The sequence below is a fragment of the Eptesicus fuscus genome, chromosome 23 (assembly GCF_027574615.1).
Source record: "Eptesicus fuscus isolate TK198812 chromosome 23, DD_ASM_mEF_20220401, whole genome shotgun sequence".
Lineage (NCBI taxonomy): Eukaryota > Metazoa > Chordata > Mammalia > Chiroptera > Vespertilionidae > Eptesicus > Eptesicus fuscus.
This window is the reverse complement of record NC_072495.1, coordinates 28,323,519-28,347,147: the sequence shown is the minus strand read 5'-3', so window position 1 is coordinate 28,347,147 and position 23,629 is coordinate 28,323,519. Positions and strand designations below refer to the sequence as shown.

The 23,629-nt window shown below is 65.6% G+C and overlaps 2 protein-coding genes across 3 annotated transcripts in view; one reads left to right on the top strand and one right to left on the bottom strand.

Moving 5' to 3' along the window:
• Positions 1–1,951, top strand: part of RIMBP2 (RIMS binding protein 2) — a 34,157-nt gene extending 32,206 nt beyond the window's left edge. The window contains exon 20 of the mRNA XM_054712547.1: positions 1,712–1,951. Coding sequence (XP_054568522.1) covers positions 1,712–1,900 — 189 coding nt within the window. The 3' untranslated portion in view covers positions 1,901–1,951. The remainder of the gene's footprint in view (positions 1–1,711) is intronic.
• A 1,617-nt stretch (positions 1,952–3,568) lies between these two features.
• On the bottom strand, positions 3,569–13,014 carry PIWIL1 (piwi like RNA-mediated gene silencing 1). 2 transcript variants are annotated; one of them, XM_054712559.1, is made up of 20 exons: positions 12,937–13,014; positions 12,614–12,725; positions 11,920–12,045; positions 11,490–11,704; positions 11,219–11,340; positions 10,988–11,068; positions 10,410–10,607; positions 9,984–10,095; positions 9,781–9,907; positions 9,537–9,654; positions 9,130–9,244; positions 8,397–8,584; positions 7,910–7,982; positions 7,252–7,452; positions 7,078–7,181; positions 6,467–6,537; positions 6,155–6,308; positions 5,366–5,491; positions 4,680–4,827; positions 3,569–4,588 (listed from the first exon to the last, which is right to left on the bottom strand). In XM_054712559.1, exons 1-20 carry the CDS (start codon positions 13,012–13,014, stop codon positions 4,472–4,474), a joined length of 2,586 nt encoding a protein of 861 aa, XP_054568534.1. In that variant the 3' UTR covers positions 3,569–4,471. The 2 variants fall into 2 exon arrangements, with proteins under 2 accessions (XP_054568534.1, XP_054568535.1); XM_054712560.1 differs by having other exon boundaries at positions 10,011–10,095.
• Positions 13,015–23,629: the final 10,615 nt, after the last annotated feature.

The following is a 23,629-nucleotide window of genomic DNA, read 5'->3' as shown; positions in this document are numbered from 1 at the left end:
TCAGGGCTGCGGCCGAGACCTGCCCCGAGGGTCGCGGTCCTCCCCAGGAGCAGACCCCCGCCGGCTCATGGAAGGACAGACGACATCCATGCGTAGTGTCTCATTTTTATTTTACGTCATCGCCGCGAGTTTCCTCTATTCTATTTTTATATTATATATATTTTTATTTCTTTGCTCATCTGCTTGGAAACAGAAGAAGAGTGTTCATTTCACACCTTAATCAGGCAAAGTAGCCTTCACGTAAGTGAGCAGCTGAAGATACCAGACACCCGAGCTGCCTTAGCGGCTCCGCGCTGGGCGCCCGGGTCCCGGGGCTGAGAAAGACATGTGTCTGACGACCACGGGTCTCAGTTGTAAAGCAACTGAAGGCGTGGCGGGCTGAGCGCCTCGCGACCGTCCCCCGATCCCCGCGGAGCCGCCGGCACGGGCATGTTCCTGAGCGGCTGTCTCCTGGCGAGCCCGGTGTCTCCCCCAGGGCTGCGTATTGCATTGCCAGCCGCTCTCGGAAGAGCACAACCTCGGCCTCGTGTTCACGGCAGATTTCCTTACAAATTTAAAAAAATATACTTTTATTGGTTTCAGAGAGGAAGGGAAAAGGGAGAGATAGAAACATCAATGATAGAATCATGGATCGGCTGCCTCCTGCACGTCCCCCACTGGGGATCGAGCCCACAACCCGGGCCTGTGCCCTGACCGGGAATCGAACCCGGGACCCTGCCGTCCGCAGTCTGCAGCTCTATCCACGGAGCCACACCGGCCAGGGCCCGGCTGATTTCCTGCTAAAAGTGTGGCTGGAGCTCAGGCAGCTGGGCAGTGGGCAGGCCGACCCGGAGTCGCGTCCCACTGCCCGCACTGCGTCTCCTCCAGGCCCCGCCTCCACCTGGTGCGAGCCGGGCTGCTCCTCGAGGCGCCGGGTGGCCTGCCAATGCAATACCCGCTCCGAGACACGCGGCTCCGCGGCGGCCCAGACGGGCCGTGGTATCTTCAGTGACGTGGGTGCTTGACGAGGTTTCATTAGAGTTAGACCTTGATTCTAAATCCAAGCAAGCTTGGAGCCGGGCTGGCCGTGGCCTGCGGAGTCCTGCACGCTCCTCGGAGGCGGCTGGCTCCGAGTCAGCGCTCAGGACTGGGGGTGGTCCATGTCCCATCGGGCGGGGCCTCAGGTGCCCGTGAGCTCAGCACCCGACCGCGTGCTCACGCGGACAAGCTCCCCCCGAGACCCCAGGGCGCGCAGGCCGCACGGCGCACACGGAGGCCTTGCCCACGGGCCCGGAAGCTTCCTTGGTTGCAATTAAGGTTCATTTTAGTTTTTTTTTTTCTTTCAACCGGTGTGCCATCCCCAACCTCCCCAACCCGGAGCCTCGGCCGACCAGGGCTGTGGCTTTCAGACGAGGCTCCCTCGAGTGCATTCGCTTGGAGATGGCACTCCCCGGGTGACTGTCACCCTGACCTAAGAGCTCCCTCCTCCCTCCCGCCTCCACCTGGTCTTAATTACGAGCAAGTGACCCGCCAGCCCCGTCCTGCCCCAGCGAGGGGCGCCCGCCCCGTGTCCCAGAGGCGCTGGGGCGGGCGGGCGGGCTGCTCCTGGCGCTCCCACTTGAAAGAAGAAAGAACACCCACCTCCCTCCTCCCTCCCGCGGGCGGGCGGGCGGGCGGGCTGCGTGTGGCCGGCTGGCGTGCACACTCAGTACACCGTCACCTGTACCACCAGGTGCCTCCTGAGGGGGCAGGCCCGGCCCGGAGAGCGCCGTCCCCCACGGCCCATCTCCACGCGGGGCCCCCTGCGCCGGCTGTGGGTGCCGGCGGCCCCGGGAGAGGCAGGGGCGTGTCCTCGAGGAAGAAGAAGGGGCTGCTTTTCAAAGGCAAGAGGCTGCTGCAGAGGCTGGGCGCCGTCAAGTGACCGGACACCTCCGCGCGGTCCACTCCCCACCGGGGCTCCCGAGACTCGCGCTCTCCCTAGCCCCCCCCCACCCACACACAGCAGGGACCTCTCTGCCCGACCCCCGCCCCCAGCACCTGTGAGGACAGAGCCGGCCTCCTGGGCCTCAGGCTCGGTCGCATCCCTGTCTGAGGGGAGGCCCAGCACAGGGCCAGGCCCGGCCCTCGCCCTCCGGACCGTCTCTGTGCTTGCCCCGCTCCGCTGCCCCCCCTCCCCTCCCCTCCCCTCCCCTCCGGTCCGAGCCCCGGCCCGCCTCGGTGTCTGCCTTACTCTGCACATGGTTTGTACCGTCCAATAAACTCGCTGTGCTCCTGTGTGTGCGCGTCATGCTCTCACCCCAACGGGCAGGCTTGCGGCCACGCCCAGAACCCGTCCTCACGCACACCCTCAGAGCAGGCCCGCACCCTCAGTGTTACTAGGTGGGTCTGTCCCTCTCGTGCCAGACGGACACAGCAGCACACAGGTGGCCGCCCCCTCACGCACAGGCCACGGCCCAGCCCTGTCAGCCTGTCCCACGTGACCCACACCGGCCTCCTGGCATCGAGCACAGACCGACCCGCTGCCAGCGTGCCCCCCCCCCCCCCCCGGCTGCTCTTTTGTACCCTCGTCCCGTCCCTTGTACCGTTTTTACTCTTTATACACACGTTCAGACCGCCTTCCTTTGTAACCTGTGCGAGGCTGATCAGGAGTGAGAGCGTTCCCGTGGTCACGTACTGCGAGCGGCGGGCACGTCGGGGGAGCGGCGTGTGGGTGCGTGTGTTCGGTCGGTGTTGAATCTTTTCTAGAATAAACTGTCATTTTCCACGAAGCCGCCTCCTGTGTGTGTGGGGCGGGGACGCAGCAGCACCGGGACCAAGTGCGCGGGGCACACTCCCTCCCCTCCGGGAGCTCCCCAAAAGAGCTCCGACGAGGGCTGAGCCCGGGCCGTGCTCAGGGCCCACCCGCTGGGAACCACTCGGCAAACTTGGGAGACGGATAAAGGTCAGCACACGACACCCACCGTCTCCCACAAACCAGCAGGCAGTTCAAGCGCACACGTGACCTAATAGAAGTTGGAGGGGGGGCTGGCTGGTGTGGCTCGGTGGATAGAGCACCGGCCTGTGGACTGAAGGGTCACGGTTCAATTCCGGCCAGGGGCATGTGCCTGGGTTGCGGGCTCGATCCCCAGTAGGGGGAGTGCAGGAGGCAGCCGATCAGTGATTCTCATCATGGATGTTTCTCTCCCTCCCTCCCTTCCTCTCTGAAGTCAATAAAGAAATATTTTAAAAAATAAACGTGTGGTGATTTACCATCAGAAACACGGACGACCCAGGGATCCCGAGCGACTGTGTGCACGGCCCGTGTCCCGGAAACTGCAGCGTTGCCCCGAGACTGTAACGGAGCCCCGTCTTCCTGGTGTGAGACGGGAGCGTGCAGATGTGTCCACGCCTCACAGTAACCTCCCATGGGAGTCGTCCCTCAGCCACGTCGACTGAAACCAGGAGTGGCCTCCAGGTGGGCTCGGAGGGGACCCCCCGCGGTGTGGAAAGCGCATCCCATGCTGTGACTTCAGTAAAACAGGACGAGTCCCGCACACGAGGCGACGGCCACTTTAATTATAACAACGGAGCGATGCCAGCGGCCAAGGAAACAGGTGAACACGGGGACGCCCGCCCTGACGGGCTCTGCTCAGATTCCTCCAACGTTTCTCTGAACAGAAACTTAAAACTTCTCAACTATCTTTTTTTTTAATTAAAAAAATTTTTTTAAATTTTTTTATTTTGTATGTTTGATTTCAGAGAGGAAGGGAGAGGGAGAGAGATGGAAACATCAATGATGAGAGAGAATCATAGATCAGCCGCCTCCTGCACGCCCCCTACTGGGGATCAAGCCTGCAACCTGGGCCTGTGCCCTGACTGGGAATCGAACCCGGGACCCTTCAGTCTGCAGGCTGCTCTACCCACTGAGCAACACTGGCCAGGGCTCCCCCATCTTTTTCTAACCCACAGCGCTCAGCCCCAGCGGAAAAGCAGGCCTGCTGTCCGGCCCCCCCTGCCTGGGCGAGAGGTGCCCAGCCTGCCTGCCTGCCGCCCCCTGGGCTCCCCCCCCACCTCTCCTCCTTCCCTTCCCAACATTTAAGAGTCTGTTTATGACACAAAGTACTGTATTTCTCTCAAAACAAACAGAAACCCTCCCAACAGAGGAGAGGAAACAACTTAAATCTAAAACCTAGCCCTGGGGTGGCTCAGCTGGCTGAGCCTGGTCCCCTGGTCCTGTGCACCAAAAAGTTGCGGGTTCGATCCCTGGAAGGGGCGCGTGCAGGAGGCAACCAATTGATATCTCTCTCTCTCCCCCCTCCTCTCTCTAGAAAAAAAAAATCAATAAAAACATGTCCTTGGGTGAGGACTAAAAAACACTAATTTTTACCTAAAAATACGTCGGTTGGTAGTGATGCTGGATTAAGTCTCTAGACGCTAGTCCCCTCCCAAGTCCCACCAGGACGAGCCGGCTGACCGGGGAGCGGAGCCCCGGCTGCGTGGGCGAGCCGCTCGGCTAGAGGTAGTACAGGCGGTTGGACAGCGACAGGTTGGGCTCGCGGTGGATGCTCTGGCCCACGAGGAAGGCCAGCTTGTGCGCGTACTGGCAGGGCGCGGGGACGCGGATGACGCCCTGTGGGGAGCGCGGCGTCAGGCCGGGGCCTCTGGCCGCCCGACCGCAGGGGGCAGACCCCGCCCGCCGGGGGAGCCGCCCGCAGACTCACGGGCCAGTTGTAGTAGACGTGGCACAGCTTGTAGGTGAGCCTCTGGATGTGGTCGGGCTTCAGGCCGCTGCTGTCGTAGATGACGTTGTAGTGGGTGGGGGACACGCTGCCACTGCGCACCGCCTGGCTCACGATGAAGAAGTCGTACCTGCAACCGCCCGGGCCGGCCTCCCGTCACTGGCTCCCCCAGGCACGCGTGCTCCCGCGCCCGGCCCCGTGGACGGAGGCTCCAGTGCTGCTGGGGGTGTGTGGAGGGCTGGGTCCTGGGGGCCCTGGGCCCACCATTTGCTGGGCAAACCATGGCCCACGCCTCTGCGCCCACCCCTCCCGCCCACACCACGGCCCACAGCAGGGGTGGTGGGCCTGGGGGAGCCCAGCCTTAGCTGTCCCTGGATGCTCCCCACAGAACCTGTCCCTGCTCACGGATCATGCAGGCCCACGCGTGACGCACACGGTGCAGCTGGAAGCCACGTGTGTGGGCCCGTGTTTCTGAGTGGGCAGCTCCAGGGCAGCGCGTCCCAGGTGAGCCTGACCCTGGGCACCAGGAGCACCGCGGAGCGGGGAGCACGGCTGGGGGACCAGGCTCCGTGCAGACAGGACGCCGGCGCCCGGCCCGCCCTGCGTGCGCCCTCAGGCCCGAGAGCGGGTCCTGTGCTCAAGGCCGGGGGCACGGGAGGCGGACTCACCACTCGGGGCGGGTGACCTCCACGTCGATGACGGTGCCCGGGAGCGGGTTCTGCAGGCGGCCCCCGGACTGCGCGAAGAACCGGGCGTTCACGCGCTTCTTCACCACGATCACCGTCAGCCTGGGGCTGAAGCCGAGGCCGTCAGGGCTCCCGCCCCTGAAAGACCCCCCTCCCCGAGCTGTGGGCCACGCCAGGGCCTGGAGGGGGGACGGAAGGCGTGTGGGTGGCAGACCCAGCGGCCGGGGCACTCGCCCTGTGGCACGGCCCCGCCCACCTCAGGCCCAGGCGGCCGCGCAGGCCTGCACGCCCGGGGCTCCTGCGGCAGGTGAGGCGCTCGCTGTGGAGGGGAGGCTGCTGCCCGCCCCGGGGCTGATGCAGGTGCCGTGTGGGGAGGGGAGGGCACAGCAGGGTGGGTGCCCCGAGAGGGTCCCTCACAACAGGCACTCGGCCTCTCGGACACCAGGCCTGAGCTCTGCTCACTCTCCCACCGACGGGGACTGCAGCCAAGGCGCTGCCCCGCCCACGGCCCTCGGGGCTGCCCTCTGCCAGCAGCAGGGGCGAGGTGTCTGCCGGGCTCAGGGCTCCAGGCCCCGCCAGTCCCAGTGAGACCCACCTCCCCCCGCCCAGCTCACAGGGACCCCGCCCCCCTGGGCTTCCCGCGAGGCTCTCGGTGGGGAGGGGCCCGGGACAACGGACCGGTGCGGCACCTCCATGGCTAGTGGCCCCACTCCCTGCCCCTCCCGGCGGGCGGGCGGCCTCGGGAGTGCGGTCGGGGATGCAGGCGCTCACTTGTAGCCGCGGCCCACGGACTTGAGGCAGTCCAGGAACTGCGGCACCTCGTAGTTGACCAGCGTCTTCAGCTGCCCGTCGCCCACGCCGTCACGGTACACGATGATGCGGCTGGGCATGTACTCGTTGCACGTGTTCCAGGCCCGCAGCGCGGCTGCAGCACAGCCGGACACGCACGTGAGCCCACGCGGCAGGCGGGCGCCCACCCAGCTCGGCACGGGCAGGGCCGAGTCTTCAGGGCAGGTTTCTGGGACCCGGGACGGGGACGGGGTGGGGGCGGGGGCGGGGCAGGGACGGGCAGCGGGCACTGACCTTGCAGGCAGACCTTGAGCCCGTCCACCAGCTCCTGGCCTCGGTCTTGGAACACACAGCGCGAGAACCAGCTGCGGACGGAGCGCGGAGTCAGCCCGCAGCCCAGCCCGCAGCCGTGAGCTCGGCTCTAACCAGACCGGACCCTCCAGTGCCGGGTGCGGCTCCGACAAAGGAACAGGTGCACGACCCTGAGCAGCCCCACAGGCCGGGACCGGGTCCTGTCGGCACCTCGGGGCCTGGGACACCCGCTCTGACGGGAAGGCCGCACCCTCACTGCCGTTCCCGCGACCCCTTTGTCCCGGCAGGAGCGCGGCAAAGGTCACCGCGTCAGTCACCGTGACGGCACCCACGTGGGCTGTCCCTGTCCACCTGCAGCTGCCCCGGGGCCACAGCATCCCTCTCAGCCCAGAGGGTCCCCCCACTTCAGCCAGACTCCGCCGCCCACGCCGCGCGTCCCCCCCTTCAGCCGACTGCAGCCCGAGGACGGGGCGGGGGACGGGGGGACGGGGATGGGGACTGGGCCGGAGGCAGGGCTGGGCCGCGCAGCCGACAGCTGCTTCCCCCCACCTCCCTGGCTGGCTCCCGGGCAGAGGAGCGGCGGCCGCACTCACCGGGTCATGCCCTCGTTGATGCTGGCCACGAAGCCGGCGATGGAGCGCCGCCCGGCCGTGGTGTCGTGGTAGCAGTCGATGCCCACGATCATCACCAGCTTCAGCTGCAGGGAAACCGCCGTCAGACGCGGCCCAGGAGGCGGGGGCAGCCCGCCCCGGGGAACGCTCACTCACGGGCATGTCCACCCTCCACAGCTCGCCCCCCATCTTGCAGTTCATCTGCAGGGCGATCTTGGTGGCGATGGCCATCACCGTCTGCTGCTTGCCCAGCGTCCGGGCCACCACGCACTGGCTGGGCGTCGGGCAGTCGGTGCACAGGTACTTCTTGATGGCGTCGTACTTGTCCTTCCGGTTGCTCGACAGCAGGCAGACCACCTGGGGACGGCCGGCCAGGGCCCTCAGCCACGGAGGCGGGAAGCCGAGGGCGGAAGAGCGCCCGCCTCAGGGTGGCTCCCAGCGCGACAAGCAGAAGGGCCTCGGAAGTGCCCGGGGTTCACGGTGCACGGCTCCCCAGACTCCCCCCCCGGCCCCCCTCCACCGCTGTGACCTTTTGAGGCTCTGGAGAGACCCTGGTCGCTCTGGACGTTCCGAGGACCCGCCCCCCGGACGCCAGGAAACGGGACGTGGCAGCCCAGCCCCGCCTGCCCGGGCCCGTCCCCTGCTCAGCACACAGCCCCCTGCAGGCGGCCACCTTCTCAAGGGCGGGCGCTTTGGGGCGGTTTGGGGCGGTTTGGGAACCTGATTTTAACCTCTGGAGTGAACTCAGGCCTAACAGTTCGCGACGCCCCTTAAGCAGCGGTTTCAGGGCGCGGCTCTGGGCGCGGGCACTCACTATCTGGGTGTCGGAGGTGACCTTCTGCTGCAGGACCCGCAGGTAGGCCTCTGTCCTGTCGTCCACTTCGATCCTGGAAGGAGACGCGGACGCCCTGAGGGGGACGGACAGCGCAGGCCCCAGTGCCCGGGACGCTGCGTGCGGAGTGCACCCCCCTTCCCCCCCACACACACACCCTGCCTCAGCCTCACACGTGTCCACACACGGGCGGTGGGCCTGTATCCGGCCTTTACACTAGATCATCGATGTGATGTGGTTTTTGCTAACCCTCACCCCGAGGTAGTTTCCTTGACTTTTTAATTTTTATTTTTATTTACTTGTTTTTAGAGAGAGGGAGGGAGAGACATCGATCGGCTGCCTCCCCCCCGTGCTCCAAATGGGCCTGTGCCCTTGTGCACACGGCTGACCCTCTAACCACTGAGCCACGCCGGCCGGGGACCCCTCGAGTCCCTCCCTCTGACGCCCCGCCCGCCTGGGGGTGGCTCACATGACCGCCTTCTTCATCTGGATGCCCATGGCCGGGGTGACCTTGAACAGGTTCTGGACCAGCGAGTTGGCCGCCTCGTAGTTCCTGCGCGTGTAGACCAGCAGCCAGTTGTCCAGCGGCTTCACGCTGATCAGCGGCGCGCCCCTCGTCTCCTTGGACCAGTCCGCGAACTGCGGGTTGTACTCGAACTGGGGGAGAGCGCAGACACGCTGAGTGCGTGCCCGGGCCCGGCGGCTCCTCCCGGTGGAGGGCGGGCTCCCACCAGCCGCTGCCTCTCGGTGCCGCGGGCTCAGGACCCGGCACCCGGGCGCCTTCTCCGCCATCTCCCAGCAAGCTCGGGGCCAGGCGGGACGCCCTCGGACACGGCCGGGCAGAGGCGCGCGTGGCGGCGAGGCCCCCGCCGGTGGGCTGCTCAGGCTGGGACAGCGAGCGGGCACCGACACGCAGAGCCGGGCGCCAGGGCTGGGGTGGCCGTGCCGTGGGAACCCCGCTGCGCTCAGACACTCAGGCGGAGGAGGACCCGCGGCAGGAGCTCGCGGGCCCTGCACCCCTCAGTCACGCACGAGCGAGGCTGCTCCCCCCGCACACGCTCCGCACGGGCCGTGGGAGGGAGCCGTCACGTTAGCGCCGCGGCACCTCAGCCCGGCAGACAGACGCTTACTCTCCAGCCGGGGGCTGGGGTGACCCACGAGGGCCCTCGGGAGCCCCGCCGCCCGGACCCGGCGCCGCCTACCGTCTTCCCGCCCTGGTGGATCTTCTCGGCCTGCAGGACGCGGCCCGAGAAGGACAGCAGGTTCGAGTCGAAGCTCAGGCCCCAGTCCCGCAGCTCCCGCTGCACGTTGTCGTCCCTGTCGAGGGGACGGCACGTCACCAGGCGAGAGACCGCGGGCAGACGTGGGCGCACGGACCCCACCCTGCCCGTCCCTCTGCCTCGGCTGAACCCTGGTGCCGTCGCGGAGACACAGAGCCCCTCGTGTCCGCGCTCCCCATCCACGTCCCGTCCCCACTCCCGCCACCGGACCCCTCAAGGTACACCAGCCCGCGGAGTCCCGGGGAGAGCAGCGCCCAGAAGAGCTGTGAGGCCGCGGCTGGTGTCACTATCAGCCCCGCCCCCGCCCCGCCCCCCGCCCGCGGGCTCACTTGTGGATGTAGTCGATGAGCCGGCCCACCTCGCGCTGCCGCTGCTCGGGCGTCAGCCTCGTGTGCACGGCCAGGTCCTTCATCACGTTGAAGTCGTTCCGCATTTTGTCCGTCAGACCTGGGAGGGAACGGTGAGGCCGGGGTGATGCAGGGAGGCGGAGGCAGGGGCAGGGGCAGGGCATTTCGAGGGCCGGCAGCGCGGGGGGGGGGGGGGGGGGGGGGGAGAGGGGGGCGGCGCACGCACCTGTGAGGTAGCACAGCTCGGGGATGAGCATGGCCGGGCCGGGGAGCACGCCGCCCGGGCCCCGCCTCCTCTTGGGCTGGCTGACCAGCACCGGCTGCTTCAGGTCCGTGATCTCCTGGTTGTATTGCTGTCGGGAGGGGTCGGTGTGAGGAGGAGCCCGCCCGCCGGTGGCGCGGGCCCGGCCCTGGCCCCGGGCGGCGTACCTTGCGGTAGTACTCCAGGAAGCTGACCTCGGAGCCGTCCGCCTTCTTGAAGGTGCTGTTGGGGTTCTGGTCCCAGTCGATGTCGTCCACGCGGTAGGTCTTGTTGTTGTACCTGCGGGCGAGTGCGTTTACCGGGCTGAGACGGAGGGTGTGAGGCCGCGTCACGGGGGGAGGAGGAGGAGCGTCCTGGGACCGGGCTGGGCGGGGGTGAGGCCGCGTCACGGGGGGAGGAGGAGGAGGAGGAGTGTCCTGGGACCGGGCTGGGCGGGGGGGGGGGGGGGGGGGGTGAGGCCGCGTCACAGGAGGAGGAGGAGGAGCGTCCTGGGACCGGGCTGGGCGGGGGTGAGGCCGCGTCACGGGGGGAGGAGGAGGAGCGTCCTGGGACCGGGCTGGGCGGGGGCCGGGGGCCGGGGGGGGGCCCCTCACTTGGTGAGCACGATGAGGCCGACGAGCTCCTTGGACACCTGCTCCTGGAAGCGGTGCTCCTCCGTCTGCTGGTAGAGGCTGAACATGAAGTCCAGCACCGTCTCGCTGCGCAGCACCTTGTGGCTGACGTCCGTGCACAGCATGATGTTGTGCTCGTACTGCAGGATGGAGGTCGTGAAGCCCGGCCAGATCACCAACCTGCGGGCACAGCGTCGGAGGGCACGCGCCTGCTGACCCCACCCCGTGCTCACAAGGCCCCACGTGAAGGCCCGTCTGAGGCTCTCAGGACGTCCGTTAGTTGTGAGTCAGGAACTGTGTGTCTGTCCTGGCCCGAGCGTCCTGGGTCCTCGTTACTGCCCCCCACCCTGCCGCCACCTGAGGTGCTGAGCCCCGAGGCCCCGGCCCCAGCCGGTGGGCAGACCCGGCCGGTGTGAGGCAGCCGCTGCACCCGTGACTGTGACCGGTAAGGCCCACGTGGTCTGGGACGTCTCCTGTGATCCGAGCCAAGTCCAAGGCCCACCCCCCGCCAGGCACCGCTGACGCGCCGTCACTCAGCCTGTGAGCGAGCTCACACACACCTGTGGTTTGGGATGTCAATCGGGTCGCTTGGGTTGTAATAATTCCGTCCAATCTGTTGCAAATTCATGATCTTCAAAAGCCTGGGAGGTGAAAGGTCAGAGCAGAGGCGTGAGCACTGGGCGGTGGGGCTGGGTGCCCGGGGCAGGCACGGGCCTGGAAGCGGGGCTCGGGGCTCGGGGCTCGGGGCTCGGGGCGCGTTTGAGAAGCCGGCCCCCGGGGGCCGGAGGCACCTGCGGAAGATGATGTTGTAGAACTGCAGGCAGGTGGGCGAGGTGGGCGGGAGCTCGTTGGTCAGCGTGATGGTGATCTTCACGTGCTCCCCGTTCCGGGTCTGGCTGAACACCTCGGTCACCTGAGCGGGCGGCGGGGAGGGGAGGGTGAGGGAGCCGACCCTCCAGGGCAACGGCCAAGATCACACCGACGAGCTCAGGCCTGGCCGTGGGCCAGTGTGTGCGGCCCAGCGCCCGGGGCCGCCCCCTCCCCCGCCGACCTCTGACTGACCTTGTGCTGCAGCCTCTTGGGCAGGAACAGGATCGTCCCGTCGAAGGCGTGGCAGCGCCCGATCAGGTCCTCGTGCTGGAAGAGCAGGGCCGAGCGCAGCCGGCGGGCCTCCATCAGCGGGCTGTAGTCGATGTGGTACTGGTACAGCGCCCACTGCGGCCGCGACGTCAGCCGGAAGTGGTTGGTGCTCAGCCTCACGATGATGCCCGAGGAGCCTGGGAGGGGAGCCCCGGTCAGCAAGCGCCAGGGCCCTGGGGGGCGGAGGGCAAGCCGGGCCCTGGGGGGGGGGAGGGCAAGCCGGGCCCTGGGAATGTGGGGGGCAAGCCGGGCCCTGTGCCCGCGCTGGGCAGGCCGCACAGCACGCAGGTGCCCGGGAGCCCTGGCGCCCTCCTGCCCTCTTGGAGCCGCCCGGGGAGCGTGGGGCACCCACCCGTCTTGGACTCCTTCACGTGGTCCAGGTTCTGCCTGGTGTTCACGCCGAGATCATGGAAGTCTCGGCGGCGACCTCCTCGCTCGGCTAAGGACAACTCCTGAAACCCCGCGGAAATCTGGAGCTCTTGGAGACAGAGAGGGAACCGTGCACCCAGCAGCACGGGCGGGAGCGGAGAGCAGAGCCCGGGTGACGGCTCAGGAACACAGGGCGTCCTGCCCGGTGCATTGTGGTCCGGGACAGCCCGGCCCGCACCTCCAGCGGAGGGACCCGCCGGCAGCAGGCTCAGGGCTCCGGGAGAGGACACCCCCTTGGACTCACAGGACCCCTGTGGCCCTCCACCTGGGGTCTGTGCCCCGGCTGCTGGCCCACGTCTTACACACCCACCCCCTCACACCCACACCCACCCCCTCACACCCACCCACCCACCCCCTCACACCCACACCCACACCCACCCCCTCACACCCACACCCACTCACACACACACACTCACACCCACACCCACTCACACACCCCCTCACTCACACACAACCACACACACTCACTCACACCCACCCACACACACACCCACTCACTCACACACACACCTCACACCCACACACACACACCTTCACACCCACACACACTCACTCACACCCACACTCTCACACACACACACACACACCCACGCGCGCTGCCCCCGCCACCGCTTCACCTTGGGACTTGGCTGCTGCTCCCACGGGTCCTCTCTGCCGCCCTCGGCCGACCAGGTCCGCGTCCGACAGGGGCTGCGGGGGTCGCGGCTGGCCGAACCCCGGCTGCTGGCTCTGCGGTCACGTGACACGCCCGGGTCACAGGAGGCAGGTCGCCCCCCCTCCTCCCGGTCACCGAGCCCCTCGTCCCGAGCCCCCAAGTCCAGAGCCCGCGCGGACGTCCGGGAACGGGGCCTCGGACTCCGAAGGGGGGACCGCCAGCCTGGGGAGTGGGTGGGTGGGGGCACCGGGCGGGAAGGACGGCGGGAAGGACGGCGGCACTCACCGCGGCGGCGCCCACGTGCTGCGCGATCTCCTGGCCGCGGGCCCGTCCCCGCGCTCGGGCTCGGGCGCGCCCCGTCATCTTGTTCCTCGGGGGGAAGCGGAGGGGAGGCCCGTCCTCAGTCCACGGCCACGGCCGCTCCTCCCCGCGGGACCGCTCCCACCGGCTCCCGGGGAGCCCTCCGTCCCCTCCAGCCCCGAGCCGGGCGGCCTGGCCGGAACCGACCTTTTCAAAAACCGGGGAGCAGCCCAAGGGCCCCCCCAACCCCAGGGCGCGTGTGAAAGCCGAGGCGCAGCCGGCCGGCGGGGCTCCGGGGCTCCAGGCTCAGGGGGTTCAGGGGCTCAGGGGTTCGGGGGTTCGGGGGTTCAGGGGCTCGGGGGCTCCAGGCTCAGGGGCTCCGGGGCCGACCTGCGAACCGGGAGGCCAGGGCACGAGCTCGGGTTGGGGCGCCACCCCCAGCAGGGGGCGCGGGAGGCAGCCGGGCCATGACCCCTCATCCTGGCTGTTTCTCCCTCTCCCTTCCTCTCTGAAGTCAATAAAATACATATTTTTAAAAATGCACGTGGAGCCGCCGCTCTCGGGTGTCGTCAGCGGGGATGGGGCCCCCCTCCTGCCCGAGCGTGAGGCTCCAGGGGCCCGCTCGGCCCGCCGTCCGTCCAGGTCTCAGCTCCGGGCCCCGCCACTTCCCAGCGACCCCAGGCCCCGCGGCCGGCACCCGGCCACCGAGGGCGCCGCGGGCAGGTGGCCTCCAGGCCCGGCACCTGCGACCCGCGGACCCCGAGGCACGGACGTCCCTCCGGGGCGGCCGCCCGATGCCCCGTCCCCCTGTGCAGCCGGCGGCCTGCCCCCTCCCCAGCGCCCCGTCCCCGCCAGGGGCCCAGGGCCAGGCCGGACGCCTCACCAGGCCCTCCGGCTGCTGCCCGGGAAGCTCCGCCCGCCTCGCCGCGGCCCCTGGACTAACAGCCCGCGGCGCCGCCAACGGCCGTGCACGTGGATCCCTCCGCGCCGGCACTTCGCGCCTCGGACTTGGGGCCCCAACCGACCAGCCCCGCTGGGTCCGCAGGCCCCCGCCCTCCCCCGCTGGCCGCCCCGTCGCCGGCTGCCCTGGGCTCCCGATCGAGGGCGACGGCGGGGCGCGGGCGCGGGCGCGGGTGCAAGTGGGCGAGGCCCTTTTTTTCTCAGCGGATGGACACGGGCTTCGAGGGGCAAAGTGCGCAGCACGTGACCCGGCACTAACGGCGGGCGAGGCCAGGCGCCCTCGCTGCGCCCTGATTGGCTGCCACGAGGATGGCGGTTTCTCAGTGGGTGGGGCCACCAGACCACGCCCACATATGGCCCCGCCCCTGCCTAGGCCCCGCCCCTGCCCCGCCCAGGCCTCCACGTGCTCCCTGGAGCAGAACAAACAGTTCGAGGGCTTGGATTGCTGAAGTGGGGGTAGGGGGGGGTTGTGCCCTCCCAGCTGGGGGAACAGGACCCCCAATAAACTCCGAGATTGGGACCCGGTGCAAAATGGTGGGCTTAACCTTGGGCCGGCCCTTACATTTAGACGTTAATTCCTTCCTCAACTAGGGAAATAGCATTTGAATGTTGCACTTCTCGCCCCAACCGCCCCCAAATAAAAGGGCATTGCAAGGCCAGGACGGCAGGCGGCTGCGTGCCTAGCGGAGTTAACTCTCCAAGTCGACCGACTGTGCGCTGCGTGCGTGCGTGGGCGACAGGGAGCCAGGCAGAGGCCCTCGAGGCTGGTTCACCCAGAGATGGCTCCGCCCGCCCCTGGAAATCCTGGCTCCGCAGGTTCGGTAACTGCATCTCTGATAAGTTCCACGTGGTACTTAGGCACGTGGTCCAGGGGCCAGGTTGGCGGGAGTCGCTGGGCTAGGTGCCGGGGTCACTGGGCTAGGTGCCGGGGTCACTGGGCTAGGTGCCGGGGTCACTGGGGTAGATGCCGGGGTCACTGGTCTAGGTGCCGGGGTCACTGGGCTAGGTGCCGGGGTCACTGGGCTAGATGCCGGGGTCACTGGGCTAGGTGCCGGGGTCACTGGGCTAGATGCCGGGGTCACTGGGCTAGGTGCCGGGGTCACTGGGCTAGGTGCCGGGGTCACTGGGCTAGATGCCGGGGTCACTGGGCTAGATGCCGGGGTCACTGGGCTAGGTGCCGGGGTCACTGGGCTAGATGACGGGGTCACTGGGCTAGGTGCCGGGGTCACTGGGGTAGGTGCCGGGGTCACTGGGGTAGATGCCGGGGTCACTGGGGTAGATGCCGGGGTCACTGGTCTAGGTGCCGGGGTCACTGGGCTAGGTGCCGGGGTCACTGGGGTAGGTGCCGGGGTCACTGGGGTCACCTCCATTAGGAGTTGGTTTCCTCGTTGGGCAAAAGCAACCCGGAACTACCGTCCATATCGGGAAATAGAACAGAATTATCGGTCAGCGTGGAAGCGGGGTTGATGGTAACTAGGGATGTGCTCATTCAATGGCTTCTTTATATCCAAGCGGAGGGGGTAGCGGCAATGCGGTTACCTCCAGGGACCGGTTTTCGAGCTGCACTTGCGTAGCAAACAGGATGGTTTTTATTCATACTTGAGAGTGTACGTGCTGACGGAGGTGGGGGGGCGGGGGGGAGAAGGCTTAAGTCTCCCTAAAGCCAGCTCCCCAAGTCCTACAGCCTTGTCTGGGGGGCGGGGGTGGGGTGTTAAAGGAATAGCACCCATAAAAGATCGATTGTAGAAAAAAAAATAAAAAATCCACCGGGGGCTCAGGTTCCCGGATGGATCGTGCCGATTCAGTAGGTTGGGCCGGGAGCAGACTTTTAAGGAGAGACGCCACGTGGTTCTTATGCTCAGAGTTTAGGTAATTGGAGGCAAGATCTGTGAACCTGGCGTTATTATTCCCCTGGAGGGTTTATGAGGAAAGGCAAAAACACTTGAAGACGGGAGTCATTTGGGGCCAAAAAAGAGGGGGGGGGGGGCTCACAAAGCTTCGCGCTTTTTGTAAAAAACGAGAGGCGCCCAGGAACTCCGCAGAGGGGCTGGGAGGTTTGGGCGACAAAGATGTTCTGCCACGTGGCCAGCAGGTGGCGCAGTTCAACAAGAAATAGGTCTTGGGTGCAGCCCCGACCGCAGGGGTGGCAATGCCCTGAGTGGACGTTAGAGGGCAGGAGCGACGCTTATTTTCTCTGCCTGAACCCCTTGCAGCTGCCGAAGGCACAGTCGCCGGGGTGGCCTGCGCTGTGCAAGGCACAAAATCTTCGTTTCTAGCCCTGGCCGGTGTGGCTCAGTGGACAGAGCGTCGGCCTGCGGACTGAGGGTCCCGGGTTCGATTCCAGTCAAGGGCACAGGCCCGGGTTGCGGGCTCGATCCCCAGTGGGGGCCATGCAGGAGGCAGCGGATCCATGATTCTCTCTTGTCATGGATGTTTCTCTCTCTCTCCCCTCTCCCCCTTCCTCTCTGAAATCAATAAAATAATTTTTTTTAAAAAAAATCTTAGTTTCTAAAGACAGAAGATGTGATACAGCAAGATGTAGGTAATTCTCGCATCCTCATTCTTTTTTAAAAAAAATTTTTTAAATGTATATATTTTTATTGATTTCAAGAGGAAGGGAGAGGGATAGCAACACCCATGGTGAGAGAGATTCATGGATCGGCTGCCTCCTGCATGCCCCCCGCTGGGGATGGAGCCCACAACCCGGGCGTGTGCCCTGACCGGGAACCGAACCATGACCTCCTGGTTCCTAGGTCGACGCTCAACCCCTGAGCCACCCGGCCGGGCCAAACACACCTTCTTATGGGAGGTGGCTGGTTCCAAAGAGACCTGAAGTCAGTACCGGGAGGGGGGTTGGGGGGGGACACGGCAGGATGGGGCGGGGTGGGGCGGGCTGGGGTGAGGGAGCACGGGGCGGGGCGGGGGCGGCCAGGGTGCACTGGACAGCTGGGTGGTCAGGTCACCTGGTGAGAATCAGACACAAAGTCGTCTTGAAGCTGAAATTCCTGAAAAGCTGGTGAAATGCCACCGTGTGTAAGATGGCCCCCTGGATGGCCCACCTTTCATTTTTCCTGGTTCCACACAAGGGGCGGCAGCCAGTGGTTATCTGGGCAGGTTTGTGCGTGTGCATATGTGTGCGCATATGTGTATGCACATGTGTGTACATGGCATGTGTGTATGCATGTGAATACGTGTTTGTGTGGCGTGTGCACATGTGTGTATGTGTGCACACATGTGTGCATATGTGTGCGTGTGTGGTGCATGCACACGTGCGTGTGCGCGCCTGTGTGCGTGTTTCCTTTTCCCACCGAGCTCCCTTCCCCGTCGTCTCCAGTTGTGGCAATAAACCACTTCCCCTTTCATGCCGGCCCTAAATGGAAACAGAGCAGAGCGCACAGGACAAAGGGAAGCGGGAATTTTCCGAAGGCGCATTTGATGTCGGAGTGTAAACAGGAAAGAGCACCGGGGAGCGGGCTGGGCGGCCAGCTGTGGGCCTGCCCTCCCCGGCCTCCGGGAGGGGCCCGGCGAGAGCGCAGGGAGTGAGGCGGGGGGGGGGGGGGGGGGGGGGGGGGGCGGGACGCTGCCGCTCGCTCCGTGTCAGGTACATTCCCAGCGGGAGGCCCCCTGCGAGTCTGGTTTACTCGCCGCACCCATCAGTTCACGCAGATCCACAGAAACGGACTTAAAAAACCCTTTTCTTTTTTTATGGATGTCAGAGAGGAAGGGAGAGGGAGAGAGAGAGAGAGACCCGTGATGAGAGGATCATGGATCGGCCGCCTCCTGCACGCCCCCGGGCACGTGCGCTGACCAGGTACCGAACCGCGACCTCCTGGTTCATAGGTCGAAGCACAGGCACTGAGCCCGCGGCCGGCAGGCATCCCTGCTCCGGCTCCACCTGGACGAGGCGGAGACCCAGTGCCTCTTCTCTCCTCCGTCCCGTCCTCCCGTTGCAGCCACGCGAGGGTCACGGACAGTCCTCGGCGGCGGCTGCGAAGCGGGTGGCTCACCGGCCGCGGTGGGACGTGTCCCCGGCCCACGGTCTCCTGCTCGGCTTCGCCCGTTCCCCGCAGCGCAGGCAGCTGCTGGCCCGCAGCCCCCATGGAGAGCGGAAGGACTGAGCCGGAGCCGGAGCCGGGTGAAAGGGCTGAGCTGAGCCGCAGATGTCGGCTCTGAGGGACGCCCCGCCCGCCCGCCGGGACGCGGAGCCAGAGCCTCACTGCTGGAGGGAGTTCTCTCGGCGACAGAGACAGAGCGTGTCTGAGAGGTGCCTCCACCCCAGGGCCCGGCACCGCCTCGCCGCTCAGGACCTCGGAGCCCGTTCTCTCTCTCTCTCTCCCTCTCTCTCTTCCTCTCTGAAATCAATAAAAATATATTTAAAAACAGAAGCAGTTGTCCCTGCAGAAGCTGCTGCCTCCTAGGCTGGAGGGGGGAGGGGCGTGGAGAAACCAGGGGACGAGGTCAGGGTCACCGGCACCCCGACGCTCAGAAGCGGGGTGCTGCCCGGTTGGAGCAGGTGCCCCCGAAGCTGCCCAGGTCCCCGCAGCACGGCCCCTGCGGGAGGTGCTGGGCCCGCCTCTCGGGCTGCGGGAGGACTTGCTGGAAGGCGCCTCTCTGATCCGGTCTGGGGGACGCTGTGGTCCCTGCTCTCGGGGGGCGGCCTGGCTCTTCCAGGTCAAAACCTTCTCCGGGGAATCGAGCGGCTCAGGACCCCCGTCCGGCCCTGGGGGGGCTGGTGCGTCTCCTCACTTCCTGTCCGCTGGGTGTGCCGGCCCCCGGCCCCTGCCCCCCTCCTGTGTCCTGTGCCAGAAACCATGAGGGAGCCGCAGGGTCCTGAGCCCCAGCCACCTGGCTCCTGGGTGTGGCAGTCACAGCGGAGGTCACAGCGGAGGTCACAGAGGTCACAGTGGAGGTCGCAGTGGAGGTCACAGCGGAGGTCGCAGAGGTCACAGTGGAGGTCACAGCGGCGGTCGCAGAGGTCACAGTGGAGGTCGCACAGGAGGTCACAGCAGAGGGAACCACGGAGAGAGGGTGAGGTCCTCCACGGAAAGGAGGGCGGGGTCTGCCCGGCCCGTGGGGCTCAGGGGCTGAGCGTCGACCTAGGAACCAGGAGGTCAGGGTTCGATTCCCCGTCAGGGCACAGGCCCGGGTTGCGGGCTCCATCCCCAGTGGGGGGCGTGCAGGAGGCGGCCGGTCCATGATTCTCTCTCATCATTGGTGTTTCCTAGGGGGACCGGGTACTAATGCGGGTTTTTCCCAGTACATGGAGTCACACGTATGTTGACTTACATGCGATGTGATGTGTGTGCTATGTTGTTGAATTGCTCCTTCAGATGACCACGTGTCCCGACCGATGGCACACGCACTGTCTGAGCGGCCCTTCAACACGGACGCAGACGTGGGAAATGGGGTCTCTGAATGGTCTGCCTCAAAACAAGAGAAGTTCTATTGGGACGGTATCCACAAATTCCCTGAAAGATGGGGGAATGTGTGGCTAGCGATGGACGTTACTTTGAATAAAGCACTTTGGATGTTTCTCTTGAAATTAACGTGTTTTCTTTGATGACAAAATCCGCATTTTTAACCGGTTGACGGTTTGAGTCTCCCCCAACCCCCGATGACATCTCCAAGGACCTGGGCCCCAGGTGCCGGGCGGTTCGGTACTGAAAAGGGATCCAGTGTCCGGGACATTCTAGTGCCCCCTCCTGGGGGTGGCGGTGAGAGAAACTCTGAGAAAGGGGCTGGGGGGGGGGTGTCCCCAGGCCCAGAGAGGGAAGCTGAGCCTGCTGGGGAGCCCTCGCGTAACCCCGCCCTCACGCTGGGCCTGGGCCGGGCTCCCAGCCGAGCAGACTGCCCTTGGCGGGGAGGGGTGGGGGTGGGTGCGAGTGTGGGGGGACTCAGCCCATCTCAGCGCAAATGAGGGGGCCTCCCCCGCCCCAGGCCTGAGGGGGGATTAGAAAAACAAGTTCAAAGCCCAGCAGGGGCCCATTCCGCTCCCCCTCCTCGCCTCCCCCCCCCCATTTATTTTTTTAAAGGGGCCAGAACACGGCGGGTTATTATCTCCAGTTATTGCTGCAAAGAATTCCGAAATTAAAAGGTAACTGCCTAGGGGAAGCTCCGTCCTGTTCATAAAAGAGGACTTAAAGCAGATGTTCCCGGTCGGGGCAGCGCAGGGGAGGGCCGTGGCCTCACAGCCGGGGAGCCCCAGGCCGGCGCCCCGCCCGAGCACCCACCGGGCGTGGACGGCGAGCGTGAAGTGAGGGAGTGCGGCCACCATCACAGCTGGCAGGGGACTCCCTTTCCGCTCCTGGGCCCTGGGGGGGGGGGGAGGGGGTGCCCGCGTCTGGGCACCAGACCTCTGCTGAGGAGATAATTTAATTTCGGGGGGACGGGGGGCGGGGGGGGGGGGAATCTGCCGTCCGGAGCGTGCTGATGTCAGACAAACCACAGGCCAGCCGTCTCCGGACGGGACGCCAAGGCCGTGTCAGCAACCCGACCTCTTCCTCCTCGTATCAGGGGGGTGGGCGTGGGGAGGGGCGGGGGGGGGTCCCCGTGTTTGCTGGTGGGCGGCTGGCCCAGAACCCGGCGGCGGTTTGGGGATGTCTGCTGTCCGCCTCGGACGCGTGGCAGCCGCCGTGGCTCGGGGCGACTGGTGTCTGCCCTCCCCATGTGGCCGCTCCCAGTCATTCTGGCGGAAATGAGGTGACGGACCCGGATTTTTCCCCCCCTTTTTTAAAATTTATATTTTTATTGATGTCAGAGAGGAAGGGAGAGGGAGAGGGAGAGAGAAGCATCCATGATGAGAGAGAATCATGGATCGGCTGCCTCCTGCTCGCCCCCCACTGGGGATGGAGCCCGCCACCCGGGCCTGTGCCCTGGACCGGGAATCGAACCCTGACCTCCTGGTCCATTTCGACCTGGATTTTGTAAGAAGAGAAACCGCAGGCGGTCGGACCAATAATATCCTGTTAGACCCGTAGGAGAGGCGACAGGTAAACACGTTGAGAAGATGGGCCGGCGCCGGGTACGGGGAGCTGGGCCTGGGGTGGCTGCCAGGAGCCCCGCCCAGCCAGGCCCGTCGCAGGGACGTCCAGGAGCAAGAAATAAGCCTCTGCTGTGTGCAGCCACTGGACTAAACGGACTGACAGGCGTGATGGGAAGTCCGGCCCTGGCCGGTGTGGCTCAGTGGGTAGAACGTTGGCCTGTGGACCAAAGGGTCCCGGGTTCGATTCCGGTCAAGAGCATGTACCTTGGCTGCAGGCTCCTCCCCGGCCCAGGCCCTGGTCGGGGCGCGTGCAGGAGGCAACCCATCGATGTGTTTCTCTCACGTGGATGTTTCTCTCTGTCTCTCCCTCTCTCCCTCTCTCTCTAAAAGTCAATGGAAAAATACCCTTGAGTGAGGATTAATGTATGTTAATATAGTTGGTTATATAACCATGCAGATGAGTTGGGTAGTTGGTTAGTTATTTGATGAGTTGGGTAGTTGGTTGATGAGCTGGTTAGTTATTTGATGAGTTGGGTAGTTGGTTGATGAGCTGGTTAGTTATTTGATGAGTTGGGTAGTTGGTTAGTTGTTTGATGAGTTGGGCAGTTGGTTGATGAGCTGGTTAGTTATTTGATGAGTTGGGTAGTTGGTTGATGAGCTGGTTAGTTATTTGATGAGTTGGGTAGTTGAGTAGTTGTTTGATGAGTTAGGCAGTTGGTTGATGAGCTGGTTAGTTATTTGATGAGTTGGGTAGTTGGTTAGTTGTTTGATGAGTTGGGCAGTGGTTGATGAGCTGGTTAGTTATTTGATGAGTTGGGTAGTTGGTTAGTGGTTTGATGAGTTGGGCAGTGGTTGATGAGCTGGTTAGTTGTTTGATGAGTTGGGTAGTTGGTTAGTGGTTTGATGAGTTGGGCAGTGGTTGATGAGCTGGCTAGTTTAGTTGGATCCCGATTGGGTTGCTGGCTGTCCCCAGCTGAGATTAGTCCTGGGCTGTCCTTGGATGACGAACAGCAGGCTTCGGAGCGGCCCCGTCTGCCGAGCGCTGCGGCCTCTCGTGGCGGGTGAGCGTGTGCACCTGCGTGTGTCCCGGGGGCATGACCGCTGGGGCCCCCTGGTCCGGCCTCCGTCTCCATCGGGGCGAGAACACACGCCCTTTACCGTCCACGCACCAGACCCCACACGGCACCGTTACCGACCCCGGCGGCCGCGGGGACGAGGGGGGGCGCTGTGAGAGGCATGTTCAAACGGAGGAGAGCCGCACACGGAACCAACGCCCACAGAAGCATCTAGAAATCCGGCTCCGGACAAAAACGTCCGGCGTGACTTTGAACGGAAACGAAAAGCGCGTCTACCCCGCATCCTCCCGGTTCAATGCGGCGTTTCTGACGGACAGGGAGCCACGCTGGGAGAGGGAGGCCGGGTCGTCCGCGCCGCAGAGGTCACGGCTCCTTGCACATCCAGTTCCCCGGGCAGGACGTGGCCGCGTGGAGGGGCGGGACCCGGGCCGGGCGGACGGACGGCTGGCACCCGAGGCCGGTCCTGCCCACCAGGCCGGCCGCTCGGCCCGGGCGCGGGGCGTGTGTGTGTTCTCGGGGGACACCGACGGCGATCATCAAAGGCCCCGCCGCGCAGCAGGGCTGTGACAGGCCCCACGGAGGCCGCGCCCGCAGTAATTAAAACCCCGATCCCCGCTGTTTCTCCGGCTCATTAGCGACGGGCCCCGGACTTTCATCCCTGTTTGTGGGGGACCCGGCGCTCTGATTACACGCGGATGAAAGCCGAGTTAAACTTTTAAATACGAGGAGTGACTGTTCACAATGTTTCTTTTTTTAAAGCTGATTAAAGAGACCCCTTCCCCCCGCCCCTCGCCTCCTCCAGGGAGACCATCTCCCCGCCCGGCCGGGATGGCGGCCTCACCCCGAGGGCTGTGCGCGACGGGCGTGAGGGAGACGCACTGGCCACACGCACCCCGAGAGCTCGTCCTGCTTTTTAAAAACGTACACGTTTGTATGGATGTCAGAGGGGAAGGGAGAGGGAGGGAGAGAGAAGCATCCGTGGTGAGAGAGAGTCAGGGACGGGCGCCTTCCCCAGACCCGCCGCCGGGGATGGAGCCACGACCCGGGCCTGTGCCCTGCCCGGAATCGAACCCTGACCTCCTGGTTCCTAGGTGGACGCTCCACCCCTGAGCCACACCAGCCGGCCCCTCCCTCCCCCCTCCCCCCGTTGAGGGGCCCTGCTTCCCGGCTGCGGGTCGGCGCCCCGGCTCCTGGTTCCCTCCCGCCCCGCTGGCCCCTCCTCTCCGTGCCTCCTGCCGACTCCCCTTCCCCCGGGCCATCGCCCACCGTTGTCCGTCTTCACGGTTCCCCACGTTGGTCTGTCCCACCTGACACTCTGTCTCAGCCGCGTGCGGGGTGCTCCCCGTTTGCCGGGTGGGGGAGCGGCCCTGACCACCTGCAGCCGCAGCCAGAGCCGGGGTCTCCCCACAGAGCGGGGGGGGGGGGGGGCACAGAGCCAGGCCTCTCGCCAATTAGCTGTTTCCAGTGTCAACAACACTCCCTCCCGGGGAGAGGCACTGCCTCCCCAAGCACAGGACGCGGCCCCCACACTCTCCTCTCTGCCCCTCGGGGCCCCACACGGCTCTCCTCTCTGCCCCTTGGGGCCCCCCACACTCTCCTCTCTGCCCCTCGGGGCCCCCCACACTCTCCTCTCTGCCCCTCGGGGCCCCCCACACTCTCC